The sequence below is a fragment of the Bombus terrestris genome, chromosome 4, assembly GCF_910591885.1.
Source record: "Bombus terrestris chromosome 4, iyBomTerr1.2, whole genome shotgun sequence".
In the NCBI taxonomy this organism is placed as follows: domain Eukaryota; kingdom Metazoa; phylum Arthropoda; class Insecta; order Hymenoptera; family Apidae; genus Bombus; species Bombus terrestris.
In genome coordinates this window covers 17,552,739-17,576,329 of record NC_063272.1, presented here as the reverse complement: position 1 = coordinate 17,576,329, position 23,591 = coordinate 17,552,739, and the positions used below count along the sequence as shown (strand labels likewise).

The 23,591-nt window shown below is 32.4% G+C and overlaps 1 protein-coding gene and 1 long non-coding RNA gene across 3 annotated transcripts in view; one reads left to right on the top strand and one right to left on the bottom strand.

Annotated features, from left to right (window-relative positions):
• Window positions 1–24: 24 nt before the first annotated feature.
• The window catches only part of LOC100642683, a 38,071-nt gene continuing 14,504 nt past the window's right edge, over window positions 25–23,591 (bottom strand). Inside the window, exons 2-3 of the mRNA XM_003394792.4 lie at window positions 6,829–7,039; window positions 25–6,620 (exon numbers count right to left, since the gene is read on the bottom strand). Coding sequence (XP_003394840.1) covers window positions 4,424–6,620; window positions 6,829–7,013 — 2,382 coding nt within the window. The 5' untranslated portion in view covers window positions 7,014–7,039 and the 3' untranslated portion in view covers window positions 25–4,423. The remainder of the gene's footprint in view (window positions 6,621–6,828; window positions 7,040–23,591) is intronic.
• LOC125384960 lies at window positions 7,033–7,681 on the top strand. Of its 2 annotated transcripts, XR_007223837.1 has the most exons (3): window positions 7,033–7,183; window positions 7,294–7,413; window positions 7,507–7,681. It is a non-coding gene; the product is annotated as an uncharacterized LOC125384960 (long non-coding RNA). The 2 variants fall into 2 exon arrangements; XR_007223836.1 differs by having other exon boundaries at window positions 7,033–7,413.

Genomic DNA, 23,591 nt, shown 5'->3' with positions numbered 1-23,591 from the left:
GATAAAAATAATAAGCCCAATGAATAATTTTTATTTTTCACTGTATTTTAAAAACAGCCTATTGAATATACATACATGTATTTACGCGTCTCGACAGATATATAAAAATACATATTTCGAAAACACACACGTCGCACCAACTGTGTAACACACGATACACAACAAATATACTTATACCAAGATTCATCATCAAATCATTTCTTTTATGTACAGATTATTTAATATAAATAAAAAATTATCCTTTATTTGTAATGTACAAAATAGTTAAGAGAAACTAGCCTTGATTACTTCAAGGCTCAAAAAACTTGTCATGAAATATTATTCTTGCGTATGTTGAAGGTGTGAATATTACATATTTACATATGTACACGTTTACTGGCGAAAATACTTCGAAATTTGAAAACCACAAGGGAAAAACACACTAAGTCACGCTTTCATTTTAAATTCAATATGCTGTTAACCAAACGCATGTTACCAAACAAATCCATATTTAGCTTGTGGATATTTATGCGTTTATATGAAAATGATACAATACAAAATAGACAAAATATGCAGAAATATATAATACAAGTAAAGTAAAGATCTAATCATGATATTTAGTGGATAAAACAATTTTCTATTTAATTTCCATTCCTTCGGTTGAATTCATAAAAATATGATTTGCATAAAAATCTGCACTCTACACATATTATATACCTAGAACTATTTACATAGTCAAACTTCGATACCTCGAACTTCTATAACTTAAAAACCTTCATAAAATAGGTAAAAATGGCATCTATAGGTAAAAATTCGAATTAATAGGTATATACGTATCTACATCTTATAATGAAATACCGTAACCTAATCAACCTGCATTCACCATGCTCCTAACCCTCGCACCAACTGCGCACGTCCCGCAAATGCAACCTATATAAGTTAAACTGCTATTCACTTTTCTAAATTCCAAATAGGTAATCGATCTTTGAAAGATGAATTCGTTTTTTTTTTTCGAACCTCTACAATTCGAAAAATATTAATCAAAGAATTTTTAAACCGTTTTTGCTCGTTAAATTTCTCTTAAATTTCTCGAAAAATAAAATTCGACATAATCTCCATAGGTCGAAGATTTTAGCTTTTCCCTTGAAATTCGAGTTCTTGAAGTTCGACTGTATTAAAGTACTTTTAGTTACTCTATAAGTGACATTCAAATTATGCATTTATAGGAAATTTGAAAATGCAAAATACAGAGAAATAAAATATTCAAAATATAGTATAATTATAGTATTTAAAAGTCAAAACGAATGTCTACCCAGATTCCATTTTCTAAATCGAATTTGCGAAAGTATGAGTCATGGACATAAGTGTCCGCAATTTAAAAATCACGAAATCAACAAAAATGAATTTGTCATATTTTTCCTATGTGATCTTCGTTTATATCGATAATAAACACATATATAATTTATTCAAGTGTTGCATACTGTACACGTCATTGAATAGTTCTGTAATAACAAAACATGTTACAGCGAATGTTTTACATGAAGTGTCATTGGATACACAAGAGATGTAAAAAGTGTCTTGTGTATAACACTTCAGCTGACAACTTCGTTATTGTATGTCTGTGAAACGATTCAATCATATGATCTGTGCTATGAGATATAGTAGAGACCACAAGTATTGTACTGGCAATGAGATTTAAAGAGAGAACATTGAAAAATTCAGAAATATATAGAATAAACATAACATACAAGTATACAGAAAACATACAAGATAAAGTACCTATAATAATATTTAGTGAATGCAATAAATGCCTATATTTAAAATCCACCATAAAAATATGAATTTGTGTAAGAATATGATTGGCCAAGAACTTCCTATGTATCTGCGGATTTCTATTTAGTAATCAAAACGTTCAATTTCAACAATTTCTCCATTCCTGAATAATTTTAATTTTAATTTCATTAGTTAACCAATTCAGGTTAATAAATTCAATGAATAAAAATATAGATTTCTTACCAATACAAATTTAGGTATCATTAATAGTATGCGATAAGACTCAATTAGTTATTGTATTATTTAGTTAATAGTTATGATCTCTGCTATATATGTGGATTGTACATATGATATATATACATATGTATAATTATGATTGTGAACAGAACAACGCATATAACTCCTGATATTTCACAGATATCATGGCGCAAAATGTAGATATCATCACTTGAACAAACATAAGAATCTATATATCTTCTGTACAGCCTCGTTGACAGTATTATTAATTTACTCCTATAAATAACATAATCCAATGTTACATAAACATTAAATACCTTACATATATGTATGTATACGTATATACATACCTAGATAATACTATTGACGTCTCATTGAAAAAGTAGTATGAATAATTAGTGGAACAAACATAGTGTTATGTCTTACACATATTCATCTCTGTGTACTAAAGGAATCATATATGACTGACAAGTATGATTTTGTGTATACTGAATAATTCGCGCTTTTTCTTCTTATAATTAGCTTATTACTATTTATAGACTCGTTACAGGAATTAGGAATTAGTCGTTTGATATATAGCAGAATGGTTCTTCAGTTTGTTTTCCAACAAATTAAATTATTATGTTCGATTTACCCGAACATTTCACTTTTAGAAAAGTATAATCAGTCACAAAAGTTCTCACACGCCCTAATAACAAAGATGTATATTTAATATAGTATCATTTTTAAATCTAATATATTATTAAGATATATTAAATATATTTTATTTTTATTAATTTAATGAAGTATTTTTATTCCAATAAAATTCCATCATAAATAAGAATTTGATGAAGATGTCTTATTTTAATAAAAACTAATCTTTTTATAAAGCATACCAAGAATTTTGTAACTGATTGTATATCATTTCCATGCTTAATTGTTTTAATGTGTACTTATGTATACTTATTGGTTTCATTTGCTGAATTTTCACATTGATTCCTCTAAATACTAATTGTGCATAATCTATAATCATTTGTAGATACTCCATCCTAATATTCCTGTCACCAGTTGTTTTTTTAATTTCGAAAGAAATGTTTATTGATATTGATTACATCTATACGAAGACTGTATAATTTAATTTCCCTTTCTCAATAGAATAATACACTTCTTTTGTTTTCACTTATAATTCTCTTACAAAATAACTTATAATTATTTTACTAAACTTTTATGGTTTATGTACAGAAATAATTTACAGTTATTTATAGTTAGCACATAGGGAAATTACAAGCATATGTTACTTTTATAAAGATTTGGTAAGTAGATACAATGTTAAAAACATTTCTCTATTATTTGGCCATTTGCATAGATTTAAATTTAAATCATTTTACATTTAATTTTACTTTTCATTGAAAGAAAATATTCTCTCTAAAAAAAAAAGTAAGATTTTTTATATTACATAAAGTTAGTTATTTAAAATTTTTCTGAAGAGTTAAATACGTCTAAGAAGATATTTATTATTATAAGTAAAATAACATTTATTTTACTATCTTTCTTTTAGAAAAATATTTTCTGAGGATCAAAGCATGAATGCAGTTTTTCTTTCTTTCTTGTAATAAATTGTAGACTTTAACCATTACCTTGTTCAAACTTCATTTACAGCAAAGAGTATTGAATATATATTTTTATAATTTTTATAGTTTTAGATAATATATTTTTATAGTTTTGAGTCAAATGGTTGTAATGACTGCAGTTTATATTTTGTTTAAAAATTGAAGTTATTTCTGTACAGTATATCAACAACCACTGTTCTATCATTATCACATTATTATTATAATGTTCAATTAAATCAATCATTTTTCAATGTGAGTATGATTTCTTTCTATGAAGAGAGTTTCTTTCAAAGTATTAAAATTGGATATAGATAGACAGAACATTGTTTATTTAAAAAAAAACTAAACAGATATCCGTCTTGAAATAAAATCTCTATACATCTCAATTTCCTTCAAGATCAATCCTTAATTACAGACTCTTACTTGAGAACTTAATCTCTATACTATTAAAATTTAATATATTTATTACTTTTAGTGACATATATATTTTTAAGTATCGAAAATATTCAACTAGCAATGTTTTTAAAATTCTCTATCAAATTGTAGAAACTAGATAAAAACTCAAGCTTTTTCCAGAGATGAACAATCTGTAGTTAAAGATTTCTTTCTCTTCCAACCTATTATTATTATTAAAATATTTGTGACTCTATTTCTCTAAATCACTTGACTGTTCAAATCACTCGATATAACCAATTCTACTTGTTCACTCAAAACTTATCAACATCTCATCTAAAACCAACTGAAACACCTGCACACAATTAACTGCGCATTAAGTACTCCACAAAAACCATCTCCGACATAAAATGAAGCCTATGAACATGATTAAGTCAGGAACATCATGGATCTCAACATTCCTCCGTCGAGGTGCTGGAGATCTGAGTACTGGCTCCACTAGAGAAGCTACTCCTGCAAGTTTCCACAGCCAGCGCTGTGTCTGGTACTTGGACAAATTGAACCTTCTCCTTGGGCCATCGATTCTTCCCATACATGCAACTGAATATATTATACTTATGATCCATCTCAAAGTGACTGAGATTACTACTGTGTCTCCTCCTCAACACCTTTTTAGCCATTAAGCTTCTATTGTTCTTATAAGATAATTCTCTCCTGAAGCAGAAGAACCTTCTTAACTCTCGTTTCACTCTTTTTGATCTATAGCCGAACAACAGTGGGCTGATATACGCGGCCAAGACCAAGAGGCTGGAGGCCAACACGTCGTATTTATGGGGCAAATGTTGGTCAGTGGATCGAGGTAGATTCTTCATTACCAGTAATATCACGTACGGCGACCAGCAGATCAGACCCATCACGATCACCAGAGCACTTATTCGCGCCGCCCTCGTCTCCTCTCTGTGCCTAAATATAGAACCATTGCTTATCCTGTCCTTTAGAGAGTGTATGTAGCTCGAGGTGCTTCTCACGCTCGAAACACGATGCAGGTTGTCGTTCTTGCTTGGAGCTGGGGTTATCGTCACTATTGGTGTTAGCAAACACGAGGACGATTCTGTAACGCTGCTACCGTTAGTCTTTTCAGTCTTGTTACTATTTTCATATGTGTGAGATAGAGAAGCGTCTTTATTCAAGGATGGTGATAACCTACGGTTGGGCCTCGTTTCTGAAAGATTCACTGATAATTCAGAGTCCCCTTGACTCAATATTTGGTTCTCCAACTCGACTTCTACTTGTACCAAATGTTCTTCTTTTCGATCGTTGTTAATATCGTTCTGTTTGGCTTCATTATTTTCTTCTTTGATAATTTCAGAGACTTGTAGTGATTCTTGGAATAAATTCGAGGAATAGTTACAGAGAGGTGAGAATTTTTTATCGAAGCAGTCAAAACGAGTTTCTTCTTCAGAATCACTGCTCTCGTCAATAAAACTTTTTGAGATCCAATTATTCACCTGTGTGTGCTCTTTTAGATCTCTAGACGATTCTTTCGTCTCTTCGTATCCCGAAGTTTGCAAATCTTGCTTCTGCAAATCCTGACACTTACTCTCCCTAGTATCTTTCTCCATTACTGAATTACAATTGCTTAAATTATCATTAATATAGTTTTCTTCATTTGCAGATTGAGAGACTTCGACTCTCTGTGGGCCAACCGTAAAAACAATTCTAGAAGGCTTTTTATCCTCCGCCTCTTCAGGTGGAGAAGATGCATCCATATCTATAGAAGAAGCAAAGGATCGCCTTCTAGACAACTGACCAGTGGGTTGCATAGTTTCGCTGGTCTCGTCGATCGAAGACAAACTTGATATCTTAGGTAGCTTTCTAATATCCTCTATAGTATCCGCCTGAAGACGTTGGATCCTCAAAGGACCATTGTGCTCCTCGGTAAAGCTTGCTGAAGATAATATAGGCCTAGAGCCACTTCTTCTAGCTCTTTCTGAATTTCTATGTGCAGCTACGTAAATAGTGACATAGATCCAGCAGACGGCAATGAATGGGATGAAATAAGCAAATATGGTATAAACAATGGCATAGATAAAGCCATAAGTGATTGTATCGTCTATAAGCGTATCAAAGATCACAGTAGTATTCTCTATGAGATCTATGCTGTCATTGAAACTAATAGTTTCTACTATTTCAGGAATTGCACTAATATTGAGCTCGTTGTTGTTGGTTTTGTTCTCCAATACTGTGAGAGTTGATTCTGTGGAGAAATTTAAGGAATTTTGTTCTTTGGAGATGCAGAAAAGCCAAAGACTTTGAGGATTTGAGTTGAAAAAAGCGAGAAAGCCGAAAACTATGGAGATCATCCAGGTGGAGAGGATTAGAATCCCGCATTTCAGTTTGTCCACACGAGCACGGTAACGTAGAGGATCCATCACGGCAAAGTATTGATCCACAGCGATTAGCAAGACTGAGAAGACCGAAGATGTTGTTACTACTGCCGTTGCGCCTTCTGATATTGAACAAATATTCAATACAGATGCAGAGTCGAGTATGGAGGAGTTGGAAGATGTTGAAATAGCGTCCATTATTAGTAGGGGGTTCATGATGGCACAGACCAACAGGTTTGACACGGTTAGGTTCATGACAAACCTGCAAACAGAAACAATGTGTTTCTTGTCACGTAATAATATTGTAATACATCCAATTCTGTTTTTATATGGTTCTTGACGTGATATGGTGTAATTAAGAAATATGTATTTTTCTTTCTGCATGATTATCTGGAGTCTAATAATATGGTATTACAATATAATATAACATGGTTCTGTTACATTAGTATGATAATAAAATGAAGAATAACCTGTTGGAAATGGTCCGTAGCGACGGACGTACGAGGAATGCCAGTAGAAGTATGACATTGAGTAAGAAACAGCCAAAAAGGGCGAAACTCCAGACTACTATCGCATGATTATTCCACCATCCCTCTAGATCTCCTAGATCTGAAATCGATCCTTCTCCGACGATGTCTGGCGAATCTCCAACCATTCATGTATAATAAATGTGACGCAATTCTGAAACGATAAGAAAGAAACGAAATTTGTAAATGATTTTACAAACGAGTTTCGTAAAGTTTCATTATTCTATGTTATTAATAAACAGCGGATATTTATGTAAATTCATATTGTTATGAACATAATTAAGAAGATGGAACCTAGGTAATAAAAATTTTTGTTTCGGTCTTTGATTTCTAAAAATTACCCTGTAAATTGTTTATTATTGTAAATGTAATAATATATATTTATTGTTATACATATTTGAAACATAGGAATAATCGAGCACAAGGTACAGTCTACTGGTGCGTTGCATGGATATTTTCACAGAATGCGCATACGGGAAAATCCGTTAAGTCTAAATATACTCTGATGGTAACACTGTGCCGCAATATGTATGTATATTGAGAGATTACGCGCCATAATTTCAAGAAAAATTGCCCTATTTCGCCAGTTCATTCAATTCCAGTTCTTATTCATTGTTCCAGCCGTTCTCCTCGTTCAGCTATCAGTACTCAAGATGCAGTTATTTTCGTTCGAAATACACTGTGACTTCGATCATTTTAAAATGTTTGAATAATCTACCAGACGTTTATGAGAGAAGTTAAACAGACTGTTACCCGTATAGATCAACAGGTTTAATAAAGAAACCAATCGTCCAAACTCGAGCTTGATTTCTGCTTTTGCAGTAAATGCAAACCTTGTTTATGTTTTGGAAACTCCACCGAATATCTACAGTGACTCACGCATGTATTCAAACACCTACCATAGATTATTTACTAGACACATATATATATATATATGTAGAATTCGCTGTAGCGGTACCGACGGTTTTTTGCGAATATCTCAGAAACTAAGGTCGAGCGCTGGTTACACGTATAAGAAAAAGTTGTCTAAGATGTTAATTTCTACAACGTATTAAAAAATTATCGAAATCGGTCAGGTGGACGAGATACCGATAGTTACCATAAATATCTGTTAGGTCGATAGAACTCTTTATTTACTCGTGCGATATTTTATAAATCTTTTTCGAAACACCACAAATTATCTACAACGCGCTAAAATATATTATGCGTAATCTTTATCTATGGTATTTATCATTCGGTGTTCTGATCTCGCGTTAAGTTTCTCTTAATCTCTGACACTCGGAAATTCGACACGTGGTGATTCATAGATATCTTGTTACACGCTTGAAAATGAGAATTAATGGCAAAAAGCGCTGCGCTTTTTGCGATTCCTTTGTCTGGAACTAAGAAGCGTGAACTTTCATTGTCTATGGTTGATGGTTAGACACGTCATTATGAGAAAGAAATTTTATATAAATATAAGCAATTCGAACAAAGACGCGATAAAAATAAAAGATATAACGTAACGAACAGACGCGATCAAATTAAATTACCGAGAAAAATTAATGTTTCCGTTAATTCTTCGTAACACTAATTATTTCATTAGTTAGCTACAAACTTGACTGTATTTAGTTTTTTATTATTCAAAATATTCCATTTTCAATGAAAACCAATAATTATATCGTTGCATCGTAAATCTACAAATACACCTATAAACAAAAAATACAACGTATACACACGTATACATAGTATATAGAAGTTTCACAATTTTCGGAGAATGAATTAAGATCTGATCTTGGGGGTAAATTACGCGGTAATTCATTAGTAAATTATATTGAACGATAAGTTTAAGTAAAATTCTGTATCATTTATAGAGTTTTTTCTAGGATATATGATACGTAATTACCATATGATGTAAATCTTGCATTATTTATCGTCATAGCAATTATACGATCATTCGATAAAGTTAAAAAGCGGTAATTAAAGATACCAGAAATGTAGATGTCCATGTGAAAAGGTATAATTAATAATAATAACAACAATAATAACTGTAACTCTAAGTTGAATATAATGAATAAAAAGTAACTTGAACGAAGTTAGATTATTGAAATTTAAGATCTATCTTTTCCGTGATAGAGATTAATAATAAAATTCAGGGAAATTAAAAATTACAGAATCAAGTAATTCGATGCTAAGGTGTTATGGTCTCCAATGATACCGGTTTTAAGATAAGAATATATGGATTATCGTGGATTATTTTATTTATCGTGGAACCGTATATCCCAATATACGTCTCAAACGACGTCTCAAACGACGTCAGACAAATTATGGTAAAAGTTACTTTGAAATCTATCTTTTATACACCGGTTAACCTCGAAAAAGTTAAACTGAGGCGAGATCGAGGTATAAAAAAAAGGTCGAAAACTGCAACAGAGCAGGGATCATATTTATTTCTAGAAAAAAACATGGATGTTCACCTATCGACGGCAAGTTGTGAGAATGAATCGCTGCTCGTGACGCAGATGCAGGGTGACTTTAGTATTTTGCTCGCAAAATGCATTAACATATCGGCAAACAGCTTGCTCGAAATGCAACAAACAAAAGAAATGTTAAAACGTCTTAAGTTTTGGCAGTAAAAATAAATATACACGGTTGAAGCAGCGTCTATATCGCTTGACGTCATAGGCAAGGTTTTTTAACACATTTTAAAATATGTAATTGGCTTGCTAGTTTTCTCGTTGCTATTACGCGTTTATTGCAATTCCCTCTCGTTAACTGCGAGATTTACAGAGAAGCGAGTCTTAATAGAGAAATAGTTACGTGTGTAAGTCCGACTAAATATATTTCGAAAAATTTGACTTCCGTAATATAGGATAACACACTTTGAAATTTTTACGTTAATTGTAAACTAAATTAAGTTGAATTTGGTATAAGGTCTATTTCTGTAATACGGAATTTAAAAATCCATTGGATGAATACGTATAAAATTATGAAAAAATGTATAGAATTTTATACAAATTTTGATGAAGATAAAATTCAAACGAAAAGTTGTTGCTACGATTGAGAATCGAAGATCGTCTTGCAAAAATCTTTGATAAATTTAACAAAACAATAAAATTAAAAAACCGCTGTAACAATTTGTGTTCTAAAAAAAAAACATCTTTCTTTGAATAACAAATCCTAGAAATTAGTCAGCTTTTAATTTTTTACGCTCAAGGATTGAAAAATCGCATTGCAAAAATACGAGGCCACTGCGAAACAATTTTTTTATTTTTGCAACTTGTACGAGTTACTTGGTTGAAATAAAACTACTTTTCCCATCAAAAACAAAAAAACACGTGCAAAAGATACCACACTTTTTAAATTGTCATTAAAAATACATATGGATGGTTCATTTCCTGAGAAATCATAATTTCCCGTATTTATCAACTTTCAACTACAATTACAAGATAGTAATTAAATATAAAAAATATACAGGAACGGAATTTAATTATGGTTCGAAGCGGAAACCACGATTTCTCTAGAGAAATAGACTATGGAAATTTTTTCCGATAAGAAGTAAACTCGCGACATCCTTCTCTCCTTTGCAACGGTAATTTTATTGTAAAAATTATTTTGAAAGCTGCAGGACCAAAATATTCGCCCCTACTACTGATAGTGTCGCATCGTTTTGCATAATTTATGAGAGATTTCTTTCGATTTTTCAAATTCACCTAGATAATAAATAAATATTTTCAATTTTCAAAAATTTGATTTTCGCGCAATTACAATTATCGATTATTAAAAGAATATTAAAAATACCATGTTATTAGTAATACCAAATCAAATACGCTTCTTACAAAAATTCAGTTATCAACTTCGTTCGGTTATTTAAAAAAAAAAAAGAAATTGGTTTATTAAAAAAAAGGGAGAAACCAAAAGTTGCTCAATTTGTCAGGAAAAATATGCTGGAACGCGTAACGGAAGATTATTTTTCGCTGCTTCCGACGCGACGTTCCAAACATCATAACTCAACGATGAGTAGTTACGGGTTATTTGCATGTTGCGAGATACCTAAGATCAAAGATCTCGAAAAATGAATAGCTTCCACTAACGATATTTCGCTCTTTCTTTACAGTCTACCACCAGTCATTTGTTCATTTTCCTACACCTTTCCATCATCTTGTGACGTACGTATGTATTACGGACGCAGTCCGCAAGGTATCTACGTATACAGAGTCGGCGTTACATACCGTTGCCTGGCAAAGTCCAAAGAAATGCTGGAATAGCGAACATGCCAACATGCTACAATATCAAACAGTAGGGGTACAGCGAGCGGCGTCTTTGATCGTACTCGATGCCTTGTCCCTTTAAATTGGTCGTACGAACAAACGGGATGTTTGAATTGGTTAAATTCGATATCTTCTATTCGCCTTAACCCCTAATAATTAGCGATGTGTTTGCGTTATTCTCTGTAATGGCCGGACGCTTACGATTACGTACAGTCTCCCTACCCTTAGTATTGAATCCCCGCATAGTCTTACGAATGATTGGATCATAGTCTTATTACCGTAAACCGATGCAGTTCGTGGGTGCGTTCCTCTTGAACGAGCGTTTTCAAAGCATCGAAAAAGCGGGAAAGCGCGACAGACCGCGTTTCGTCGTCAGCGGGATTTTCAATTCGCATCGTCGTTACGTACGAAACTACAACGATACTAGTTATTTAAACAGGAAAGCGTGAAGCTAGGTGACCTTCTACAAGTACATTCCATCGTTTTATATGGCTTCGATACGTAAATAGATATTACCTTCTAGCCGACCCTCGTATATAATTATGAGAAGTATATGGTCTTATCCAATAATAAGTTTGATCGGAGATTAGTTTTATTAATAGACAGAATAATGAATATATTTTAATTGCATGACTGTCGCGAAACGTATCTTAGTTTCTGTTCGATGTTTGTCACTGTAAAATGTTTCTTACGTTATTGCGTATTTCCTTAAGAAGCGTTTCGTTTCTATTCTTATTTTTCAAATTATGTCATCGCGAGGCCGATAGCAATTTCCTCGTCGCGTTAGACAGGATGCTACGGTATATGCTGAACTTGCTTCTATCGCTGTATAGCGGTAGCGAGATTGACCAGAGGAAATTATCGTCGCACGAAGCAATTTCGTATCGCACACGCGATTCACGTGCAGCGTTCTTTGGCTCGCGTGACAGACCGTTGAAAACGGTCGTCAACGACGTTTAACGTTTAGTGTGACATCTGCTTCGAATCCGCGTTGGTCGTTGTTGCGCATGCGCATCGATCTACGCTACGAGTTTCAAACGCTTCTTAAAGCTTCGTTCAAAATGGTCAAGTTATATGAATTCAAGCGATTTAAGGCCCGATGCGAACGAACGACTTTTATCCGCGCTATATCGCTGCGATTATAATATATCTGTCCTCGGTGTTCTTAAATTGGGAAAACAAACGAAGACACATAGCTGTGGCGATATCGCGCAGGCAAAAATCGCTCACCTGTATGGGGTACTAAATTTCATTGTCATTCATTTTACTCGAATATTACGTAAAATTGTATTAACGAAAATGATAGTTTTTCAAGTTTCTACTCTCATTAATTAAATCGCTAGATTTGTGTAATAAATAGACTGTGGATATTTTTACAAATTTATATTTTCATCAACACGACCAAAGAGATGGAACCAATATAGAAATGCGGATCATCCACTAAATAAAATAACGCGAGTGTTATATTTCGAATATTTTATACATATTCTTGAGATTATTTCTTATATATTTTCAAATTTTCTACGAATGCAAAATTTGTCATCTTACTTGATTTAAAATATGCTTTTCGAGCTTTCAAACGAAACCAAGGTTTCTTCGACTGTTACGTTACACGTTACGTTATTTTCAATTTTCCACTGATCGATATCCTACCGACTTAAACCAGCTTAGTTAATCGGCCAAGTTTCAAGCAACTTAGTAAATTGAGTCGACCGACTGATTACTCAATTTTTCAGTAACAAACTCGACCGTGTGAAATAACGATATAACGACAGTGTGAAACATACGTACTGAATATTTTAACGATTGGTCATCTTTATAACATTCACGTAAAAACATCCCTTGTCGATCGTGCCACGATTACCGATACACTTTGCATTTTGTTATTCACTCGCATACACAATCTCTTTCCTTTTTACTTTCTATCGGATAGCCTTTCAAAATTAGGTTACTCAAATTTAAATGGCTCGAACTCGAGTATCTTGACTAATGTGAACGAAGCTTAACCTCGACTCTCTGCTGCAGCTTTTCAGCTATATTTAGAGGTACGGTTGTAGCTTTTGCTCGGCAGCGGTAATAAAAGCGATCGTGACGGGTGATTTACCGGCGCTAATCTTACAGCTTATGCGCACGCGTCTCAAACGAACAAGCACTCGCAAATTTTATGGAACCGTGGCACCTCTTCTTTCGTTATAAAACGAATTCTCAAATGAATTTTACCGATGCGAAGTCACGTATTTCGTGCGGCCGTGAATAACGAGTTTCGAAATATTTATAGTCTCCAGATATGTAGCCTGGTTTTATGATATTTAAGGTATGAAGAAATTGCCCGTGAAGCTTTACAAATTCACGAGTCTAATTATATTAGATACGGACATCGTGCGTGGTTATTAGCGATCAATGAGTAGATAACGGACGTTCGTTTAAGGCAATTCAAGAATATCTGACTAACGATCGTTTGAGAATTACAAATATGCAAAGTTGGTGGATCAGATTTAAAGATTAATTATTTGTCGCTTGCGGTGAAAATTTGCAGCGATTAGATCTTTGTTGAAAGATTCATCGTTGTCTCTTAACGTGTATAGAACCGCAGAATTTTTGGTATTTGATTTTATCGTATATTTCTTTCAGTTACTTCATTCGCGTAATAAATATAAATATTGGACGATACTGGCAAATGCTTATTTAGAAATTAATAATCGCATAGAACTCTTTTTATTCGATCAATCATACGTGTTCGACTCTACAAGATCTCAAGTATGACAAATAAACGAAAAAAAAGGTATATGGAATGCGATAAGAAGATAATTAAGCGTAGAATAGAAAGATAATTAAAAGATTGATTTAAATTCATTACAGTCTATAATATTCTTCGATGCAGATGGAGTTTGCGAGTATGCAGAGATTTAAAGACACGTGTGCTCTTAAGCGTGACTTGCAGATAGTCTCGAGATTACTTTATGGCTACACGTGTGAACTAAGGACCAATAAAAATAAACAAGGAACTATGTTTCTTCTTAGACTTTGTTGAAAGAATCGTTCAGTCATAAATATTTATATTTATCGTAGTAAAATTTGGAATTTAGTGTCAAATTGATTTATGATTGTGAGTGTATAGATAAGGAAATATTTACTCGTAAATTGAACTATTAACTGTATTACAAAAGGTTTTATACCCTACATAGAGACAAGATAGGATATATAAATTGAAAGATAGAAATAATAACAACTTAGAATTAAGAGATAATTACAAAAAGAAACAGCCAAGACTAAAGTCGGTATTTCGTAATTTTTACATGCATTCTCACATAGCTTTTAAATTTGACCAAAATAATCACGATAGTCGGGTTAAAGTGCTGATGAAATTTTTAAATGTTTCGTATAATGCGCAGAATATATGGGCGTAAAAAGTTTCTGTAGCAAGTGGTCAAATACATTAGCGAGCCAGTGTCGGTATTGCGTGAATTTTATCATCATAAATCATATCTCTTTCCTGGTTATAAGTAAAAAGAAAAAAAACGTGTTAATAGTCTTGACGATCTTTGCATAATTTGAATTCTTTCTTTTAATTAAGATTATGAAAGTTACTGATAGATTGGAGTATGTATACCTGTTGCATCTGTTTAACAATCGCAAATATTAACTTGTGTACTTTGAAATTCCTTCGAATGGCTGGACACAATGGCAAAGAGTCTTAAATTATCCCGAGACAAAAAGATGAAAACCATAATATTCGATCGGACATTCGTCGAAGATCCAAATCAAACAGACTAATTTTTCATTGTTTATTTCTTACAATTTATTTTCTTCCTCCTCCTTTAACCCGATTAAGTTCTATTTTACGCAAAAAATGTTGCTATTTTGTTTAATAGTTGTTCATTTAATCACTTTGTTCAATTATTATTATACAATAAAATAAATCCAACTAACTAAAAGTAAAAGGCTAAGGGAGATACTATTAGAAAATGTAATGGAACGTCAGAATTAATACAGAATAGGTGAATATACGTATATGGTCCCAGTTCGATGCATCCACTATGTTTGAATACATACTTATAAGAATGTTGGAAACCACGTTATATATTTTTAAAACTTACATAATCTCTATCGTTACAACTTTTGCATTTCTTGTTCTATCAAAGACTAAAGTCTAGATTATTAAACAAGATTTGCTGACTTCCATTTCATTATATAACGTCTCATATCTCTTTTTTTCTACTTGTCTACCTTATCTCACATTGAAATTATTCGAACATATGACAAAATATTCTTTACTATGTAATCCTTTGTAAGACACTAATACTAAAATTCATTAACATTAAGCGTTTAGATAGCTGATTGCATCATAGTTTGAGCTATAAGAATTGCAAGTTAAGAAACGAAAAGAATATTTCAGTCGTGTTATTTACAAATTTAAATCAAATTTCACGACATACGTAAGTTGATATGTAGTAATAGTTCGGTTTGTTACTGTATATACGTGGAAGTTATCCTAACCTATCGGACAAATATCGCGTGTAATACATAAATAAAAAATAAGTAAATAGGTAGATAAATATATAGGTAAATAAATACGATAGAAATCTTGAATGCTGTGAATACATTTAAAAAGCATCTATCTGTCATTAAATAAAGAAAAATGGCGGTTTAATTGATAGACTAAACTCCGGTCTACGCTTTAGTCGCTAAAGGGATCTCAAGGTGAACTTTATATTATTAAAACGGGATACTGTAGTATATTTCCGTGCCCTTTCTGTTTTAAGTATCCTGCAGTGATCACAAAAGTAAGAAAGGTCAGGAACACATAATGAAATGAGGTTAGAAAAATATCACGTTGCCTCTAACCGTTCTCTGTAACAGATTTTCTCAGTTTTGACCTTCGACTGTGATACTGTAACATCAAGTTTATGCTCTGATAGTTCCAAAAGTATCTTTCATTGGATACACTACTGTTTTTTAATCGTGTTACAGTTAACTTCGGTTCTCACGAAATACATAGGAATGCGAAATGGCAATTGCACAACGATACGCTACAAGATTATCTTGTTTTGGTATATGTTTGCGACAGGAAATGATCTTGTAGCAGAGGTCGTTAAGCGCGGCTTAATGTCAATCGAAACACTAGAACGAGGCATAATATCTTGCTCGAAAGAATGATATTAACGTTGGAATCAACGTTTCTTAATATTGGCATACATTTCGCTTTTAATATTTGTGACTATATCTAATATTCAATAATTATCTGTGATAGTCAACTAGGTAATATTTAATAACATATGCATACTTCGTATTTACGATATTTATATACTTTTTATTTGTTTCTTATATTATTCCTTATGTTTTATATTTATTCTGATAATTTTTCCGTTCACAAAATTAATATTAATATTGGGAGTTATTTTTCTTAACGTCTTTTTTTCTAATTCGCAAGGAGAAGATAGAGAAGGTCGAAAGTTCTGTAAAAGCGGAACTACTAGGAACCACGTAGCCAACTTAGGCAAAAAAAAGAAAGTAGTCAAGAATAATTTTAAGATAAAGATGTGGTTGTATGAATTATAGGATTGACTTATATGGATGGAAGGAACAAGAAGTGCTGCAAATAGTAAAAGTAAAATATATAAATCGCTTGATACACAGGGATTTGACAGATGGGCATCTAATTACATAAGGTGATCTGTTTGGTGAATGAACGTCTGCCAGTGAATGAACGTTACTCATATCGTACGAAAAATTAACACCTATCGTGCTCTCTTCTCTTTGAAATTTACACAGTGCATAGTGTCCAGAGGAAACCCACAGATGTTTCGCAAAAGCGTCCTCCATTTACCATCTCTACCGCACTGCGTTCCATTTGTTTAATCGTAGTCCTGGTGGCGTCCCACAAGTCGAAGGTAAAGCCTAGCCTACGCTGGATTCGACAGGGACAGTCCGCTTGGCGACAGTCACGTTTTTATAAAGATAGATTACAACGATCCGTGTATTTCGTCTCCAACACATCGTCGACTCATCAACACACAGGTATACCCGAGTACTTGGCACAGTCCTAGTGGACAAACGACATTGTTTACAGGCAGTTTTGTGGACTATCGGCGAACGATGTATATAGACGATATACGAGTGTACATCAGATATGTAAGCGTTATCGCTTTACGCCTACAATTTATATTTTGAGGTGATTTTAGTGGTCCTACGATAAATTTGTTCTTATAATTACACCGTTTAGATCGAAAGATACTGTATAAATAACGGATTTTCAAGAATTTGCCGATTTTGTTAGGTTAGATTTCCATGCGTCGAATGGGGTTAGGTTGGGTTTAGGTTACACAACGATGTAAGAGAAGGATCGTTGAATAAAATTTAATTTTGGAAAATGGGTCGAGACGCGGCAAAAAGATTGAGAACGTCGTTTTTTTAGAAACTATCGTCCTGCTTGAAGAACTTAAAAATTAACGCAACTTGTGCGTACTTCGAGATTATGTTAGGTTAGCGAGCAAGTATTGTGAAAATTATTTATCGTGGATGAGATTGTAAAAAACATTTGCATCGTTTAAAAAACAGGCGTCGTATGGAAGAAGCAGAAGATTATTTTCCATCGAGAGGAGTGATTTATGATGATAATATTTGGTGTGTACCTCCTGTGTTTAAGCTTATGCGTTATTTAGTGAAATAAAAGCATGTTTTACCAACAATGTTCGAAAATATTCGATCGAATATTCTTAGTATGCTGTTTTAAACGAAAGTATAAAAATAGCAAAAATGTCGGTGTAGAGTAATAAGTTTTACATATTATCCTGTTTTACATATAAAATGATACTTGCAGCATATTCTTCCTACTTTGACTCTTCAATAGGATAGGACAACAAAATTTTCAAAATTTTCAAAAAGTACAGATACATGAATATAAATGTACATTATACAAATTATCCATTTATTTTAAAGCTTAAAAATCGTCAAAAATATTATCCTGTAGCGTAATTTGCAAATAATTCATAACAGGATTTACTATGTAATTTCATATTCGGTACAAATAAATATTGATATATTGATAATTATTAAATACAAAATAAATACAAATATTTAAAGTCAATAATTTGAGAATTTTATTACAAGATTGCATTGCATAAATAATTATATAAAAATATATGAATGAAATTTATCTGCAGCAGACAGTGATATACATAAATCTAGATAATTTCGGGGGAAAAAAGTTCGAGATAATAAAAATCAAGAATTTTAGATATTTTTTTATTTCTTTCTTTCATTCATTTATTGTAATCGTTCATATGGTATGATAAGTTCATATAATATGATAAGTGTGTTATGCGAATAGTTCATTTTTTTTTCTTAAGAAAATTTTCTTATCTCGAGTTAGAGTCAACTTCCTTATCATACCTAACCCATCATTCATGCAGAATCATAATTACACAATTTCAATGATATACCATCATCAGCGGAAATGTCTAAATATTTTCTCTTGGTTAGAACATAAGTTATTATCAACGTACAATGATTAATGGTGAACATAAACCACCATCTTCCAAACGATCCATATTTGAAGTAATCAATTTAATCATTGCACTTGAAAACTATAAAAAAAGAGGCATCGCAATCATTCTCATTTTTCATTCTTTTTTGAGAATAATTGAAAAATTGCCAAAATTACTTTTCTGTCTTCTTCTCGAAATTAAAATTCGAAATTGCACCAAAAATTATCTATTAACTTCTCAAACGTCACTTTCCTATCTTTTTATGCCATTTTCTGACGAGAAGGATACAAAAGAAAAGAAAAACGAACCGCTAATAAATTACGAGTAGCAAATGTTTCCCGCACCTTTCGTACGCCCACAAAAGCAACCATAAATCTTCTCAGATTATCTTATATGTTGGACGAACTAATCACTGACGTAGACACGATGCTCAACAAATTGTAGCACGCTGCTTAAAGCACAACTAAGTCGGCTTATTGTTATAATCTGAAATAGAGATTTGGAATTGAATTTAAATTCACAGTGCTTCGAACTGCAAGAAATCTTCTTCCAAATCGCGTATCGTAGAAAATAAACCGAAATGAAACTTTTCATAATGCAACTAGTTGAATTTAATTCTAATTGAATTTTCAAGTATTATATATCGGTCGAAGTAAAAGTTTGCAAGTCTTAAGCTTATGCTACCTCAAAGTAGGTACTATAAGAAATACATGCACGTATTTTTAAATCCTATATCAAAGACGCGACAATTTTCCATCGAAAAGGAAAACAGAAATCAAACTTCTCTTAATACAATTACATAGTTGGATTTACCATTTAAATATTTCTCTATTCGTGATATTTACTAGATATTCGTTCTCCATTTTATATCTGTTCGAATTCGGGCAATTTTATGTCAATTAACTCGATCTGTACGGGTGAAAGCTTGAAATTTAAGAAAATGTAAATCCTTTATTTGAATTGACCTTTAAAAATTTCTTAAAATTTTCCAGCAATATTTGCGTAAAAACCTGGTTCGCTCATACGCACAAGACACAGGATATTTATAAATGGAACAGGTTATAGTAGGTACTTCTTTGAATATAAATAGAAAAGTAGAGGGAAGTATTGTGTACTTTGGTAAACTTCCATTTTTTTTTGCCAGGTTATTCTTGTGGTTTTTGTATTTTCTATACGACGATTGCTTCTCTAAAAGATTGGATTTTTCGTAAAACTATTATACACATATTTTCCTCGATGATTAATTTATACAAGGAATTAAATAATCTAAGCAAATAATAGCAAATATACCAAGTAAAATAGTATTTAACATACACTATATTATCGTATTATTATTCACTTTAATAGTATTTGGCCCGTTTTCAATACATTCAAAGCGTTATATTTTACGCAAAGTAATAATTTTTGTGGATAAAGATACATATACGGTAGATTAATTACTCGCTTTTGTTGTAAAAAGTATATTTTAAAAAAAGGTATCATAACAGGATAACAGCGTCTTGTTCGTTGGAACATTTTGAATTGTAATTTCTCATAACAAAAACTTCTATATTAATTTGTAATTGTCTATAGCAATGTAACAAAATTGTTTAACCGAATTGCTAGATATCTGAAATTTATTCGCCATCAAATTTATCATTCGTTTGGACACTTACGACTTCTGCGGCAAACTCAACAAAGCGTGCGGATATTTATGAGTACTATAAAATTATTCAAGTAAGTACGATGAATAATCGTGGAATATTAAAACGAATGGTCGACCGAGGAAAATTTAATGATATTTTAAATGACAAAAAATAAGGAAAATTTATACCATCGTATTATGAACATACCTATTTAAAAAAACGTAATCTAAGTAGAAAATTGCTTTACTTAGCAAACATCATAGAGAGTACTATACTCTCGATCCTTTATACACAAAATTAAAAGTCCAGTTATAAAAAATACAAATACAATTGCGTGCAAATACTTTTTGTAGCCATTGTAGCTATATCTAGACTTAATATACACCAAAGATTACGAAACATTAGTTCGAACGGTTATTTTTCATCGCCACCGATGGAACACGTGCAAATCGTTACAGCTAAAATTACACCGTATGATAAGTCGTGAAAATTGCACGTCACGTGCATCACTCGATGCATAATGGAATTTTTGCATATATTATATCTTCGTATTCGAATATTAACGAGTATACATTAGCACTTGTAATTATTATTCGAAAGATTTTTAAAGTCGATAAATGCCGTATGAATAATACAGATCGATGATACATACAATAGCAAATGGCGATGAGGGTGAGAGTAGGCATAAAGGAAGGTATTTAAAAATCATCAAATTATTCTCAAGTAAATTTCATTGAGCAATTTTATTTTGCAATTTTTTCCACGAATGAACGTATCTCTCTTTACCAGGTAGTCTAAAGGAAACTAAATGGCAGATCGTAACAAATCGAAAATGGACAGAATAGCAGCTTAACGTCATAACACGCGGCAATTGAAACACCGATTTAGTAGTAATTCAATACTACCTTTGTTCAAAAAACGAGCCACAGTCGAGTCTCTTCTTTCGCAAAAAGATTCTTCTAGACATTCTACTCAACGTAGAAGTTTCTTTAACAACTCTGTAAGAACGACTTTCTCGTAATTAATGAAAAAGTTGTGTAGCGACTTGCTACGGAGATTACGTGTTAGAATTTCCAAATTTGAAGATCGAGATCTCCACTTCGGTAAGGTTAGACTCTCTAAAAATCGAATCACGCGTAGATAATATACCGAGCGAGGCACCGTTAAAATTCCAAAAGATTTCAAACACAATATACGCTACAAATATCTTAGAGACCTCTAGAAAACTACTACTGGCCAACGATGGAAAAGAGGGCGCTGCGCGTTAGGTATACGATGACGTTCGAATAACAGAACCTAACGAAATAAAATCAGGGGAAAAAATTACGAATTATATAAATCCAGTAAGCTATAAAAAAAAAAAGAAGAATAAAGAAGGAGAAAAAGTAGATTAAACGAATTATTGTTAAATGTAAATCTTTCTAGAATTTAGAGATTAAAATACTTAAAATGCAAGTCGGTCCCGCGAATGATTTACTACGCTATTACCCGATGAGCGCAAAGTATCCTCGAGTATACTGAAATCTTATCTGAGTTTCAAGTTTTCGTACCACAGGCATATTGTATTATACTAAAATACCGCTGCCTGGCACGAAACCAAAATTTTAATCAATTGCCATGTTTGAAACACTAACGTAAACAAAATAATATTTAACTTCTTTCTTACATGACATTTAGTTTAAAACAATTTGCAAAGTTTCTTTATGAAACTAAATATTTGCAGAACGCTATTTCCATGTACAATGTGTTCGTTTCGATTATAAAAAAAAAAAAAAAGAAAAGAAAGGAACAGCTCGTACGATATGAAAGATTTAAACAAATTGTTCTTACATGAGTCGTCTCCTTGCGCAGGAAGATATTATACGATTTAAATAATATTTTCGCGTATGAAAGAGTTGGGTAGATTCCACGACTTTTCTAAAGGGGAGATTATATCCTTCCATTTCTATACGCAAGCAAAAATGCTGCCTTTTTGTGCCGTTCTATACTTTTATGCGGCAAATTTCACAAAATTAAGATCAGAATATCTTTTGAATTAGTCACCGAATGTATAAAATTAAAGATAAAGTAATTTTTAAACTAGTCACCGAGTTTGCAAGATTAAAGTTGAAGTGTCTCTTCTTTTAAACTAATCGTCAAATTTTCAAAATCCAAATAGAAAGAGAATAGATCGCACGTATGTAAATACACACGAGCGTGAAAATTTGTAAAAGAATCGTCATGAGTCGTCGTTCTGAAGCAACTAATATTGTTTTGACATAATTGTTTATATCAGCGAAAGTATGCAACCGAGATATTAACGACTGCAAGACGAAGGAAACATCGAGTATATAATAAGTTTCGCGAAGACGGGTTCAACCAAGTGTCATTTCGTGGAAGGTCAGTATCCGCCATTGTTCTATCAATTTTCTTCTCTTCTATTTTTGTATCCTTTGTACCATATTTTTTTACTTTGGATTTTTTTTTTAGTTTACTAATTAATTCGGTTTACTAATTTGATTTATAAAAAGTTCATTTGAGTATTTTGTTCGTTGTTGAATTTTTCGAAGCAACTGCTACTGACAAATAAATTATTTATTAAAAAAAATATAATAAGGGTTAGACATTAAATTAGATATGAAATAAAATTAACGATTTATAGAAAAATTGGTTATTCGAGTTTTCAAACGTATTTCGACAAATAAAAGATGTCTTCGTCATACTAAAGTCAATTTACAGGATAACGTCATTATCCTTGTTGGTCGTATAAGGCAACCTATCTTCCTTGAATTCGAAAAGTATAAAATCTACGATAATTTCGTCTTTCATGGAGTTAATTGATTCGCGAATGATAAGCAAAAACACGTAAAACAATATTGATAAATATTTTCCCGTATCCAACCATGGTCGTACAAACGTCTTCGGTCCTCATTAACGATCCTATCAAATCCGTTCTCAAGAACAAACTGCAACAAAGTATTTCTCGTGACGTCGATCCAGTAAAATTCGTAAAATCGTCAAGGATATTGCGTTCGCACCGATCGCGTTATGCACAAGAAACAATCGAGCAGATAAGAGAAGCACGCGAATCGAGAAGACAACCTTCGGGAAGAACTTTTCCATCGGACAACTAAAATGGCAAAGAAAGAAATCGCTTCCTTAGAAATTTATATTCCTCCGATTTCTCATTTTCAATGATACATAATACCGATACGATACGATACGATACGATACGATACGATACGATAAGATGTTGTGGATTTTATTAAGAAAAGACAAAGGAGAACGATACGAAACCAAAATATACAAGGTGTCTCGGCAATAAATTACGATGCAACCGACAAGAGAACGATCGAGACGACAAA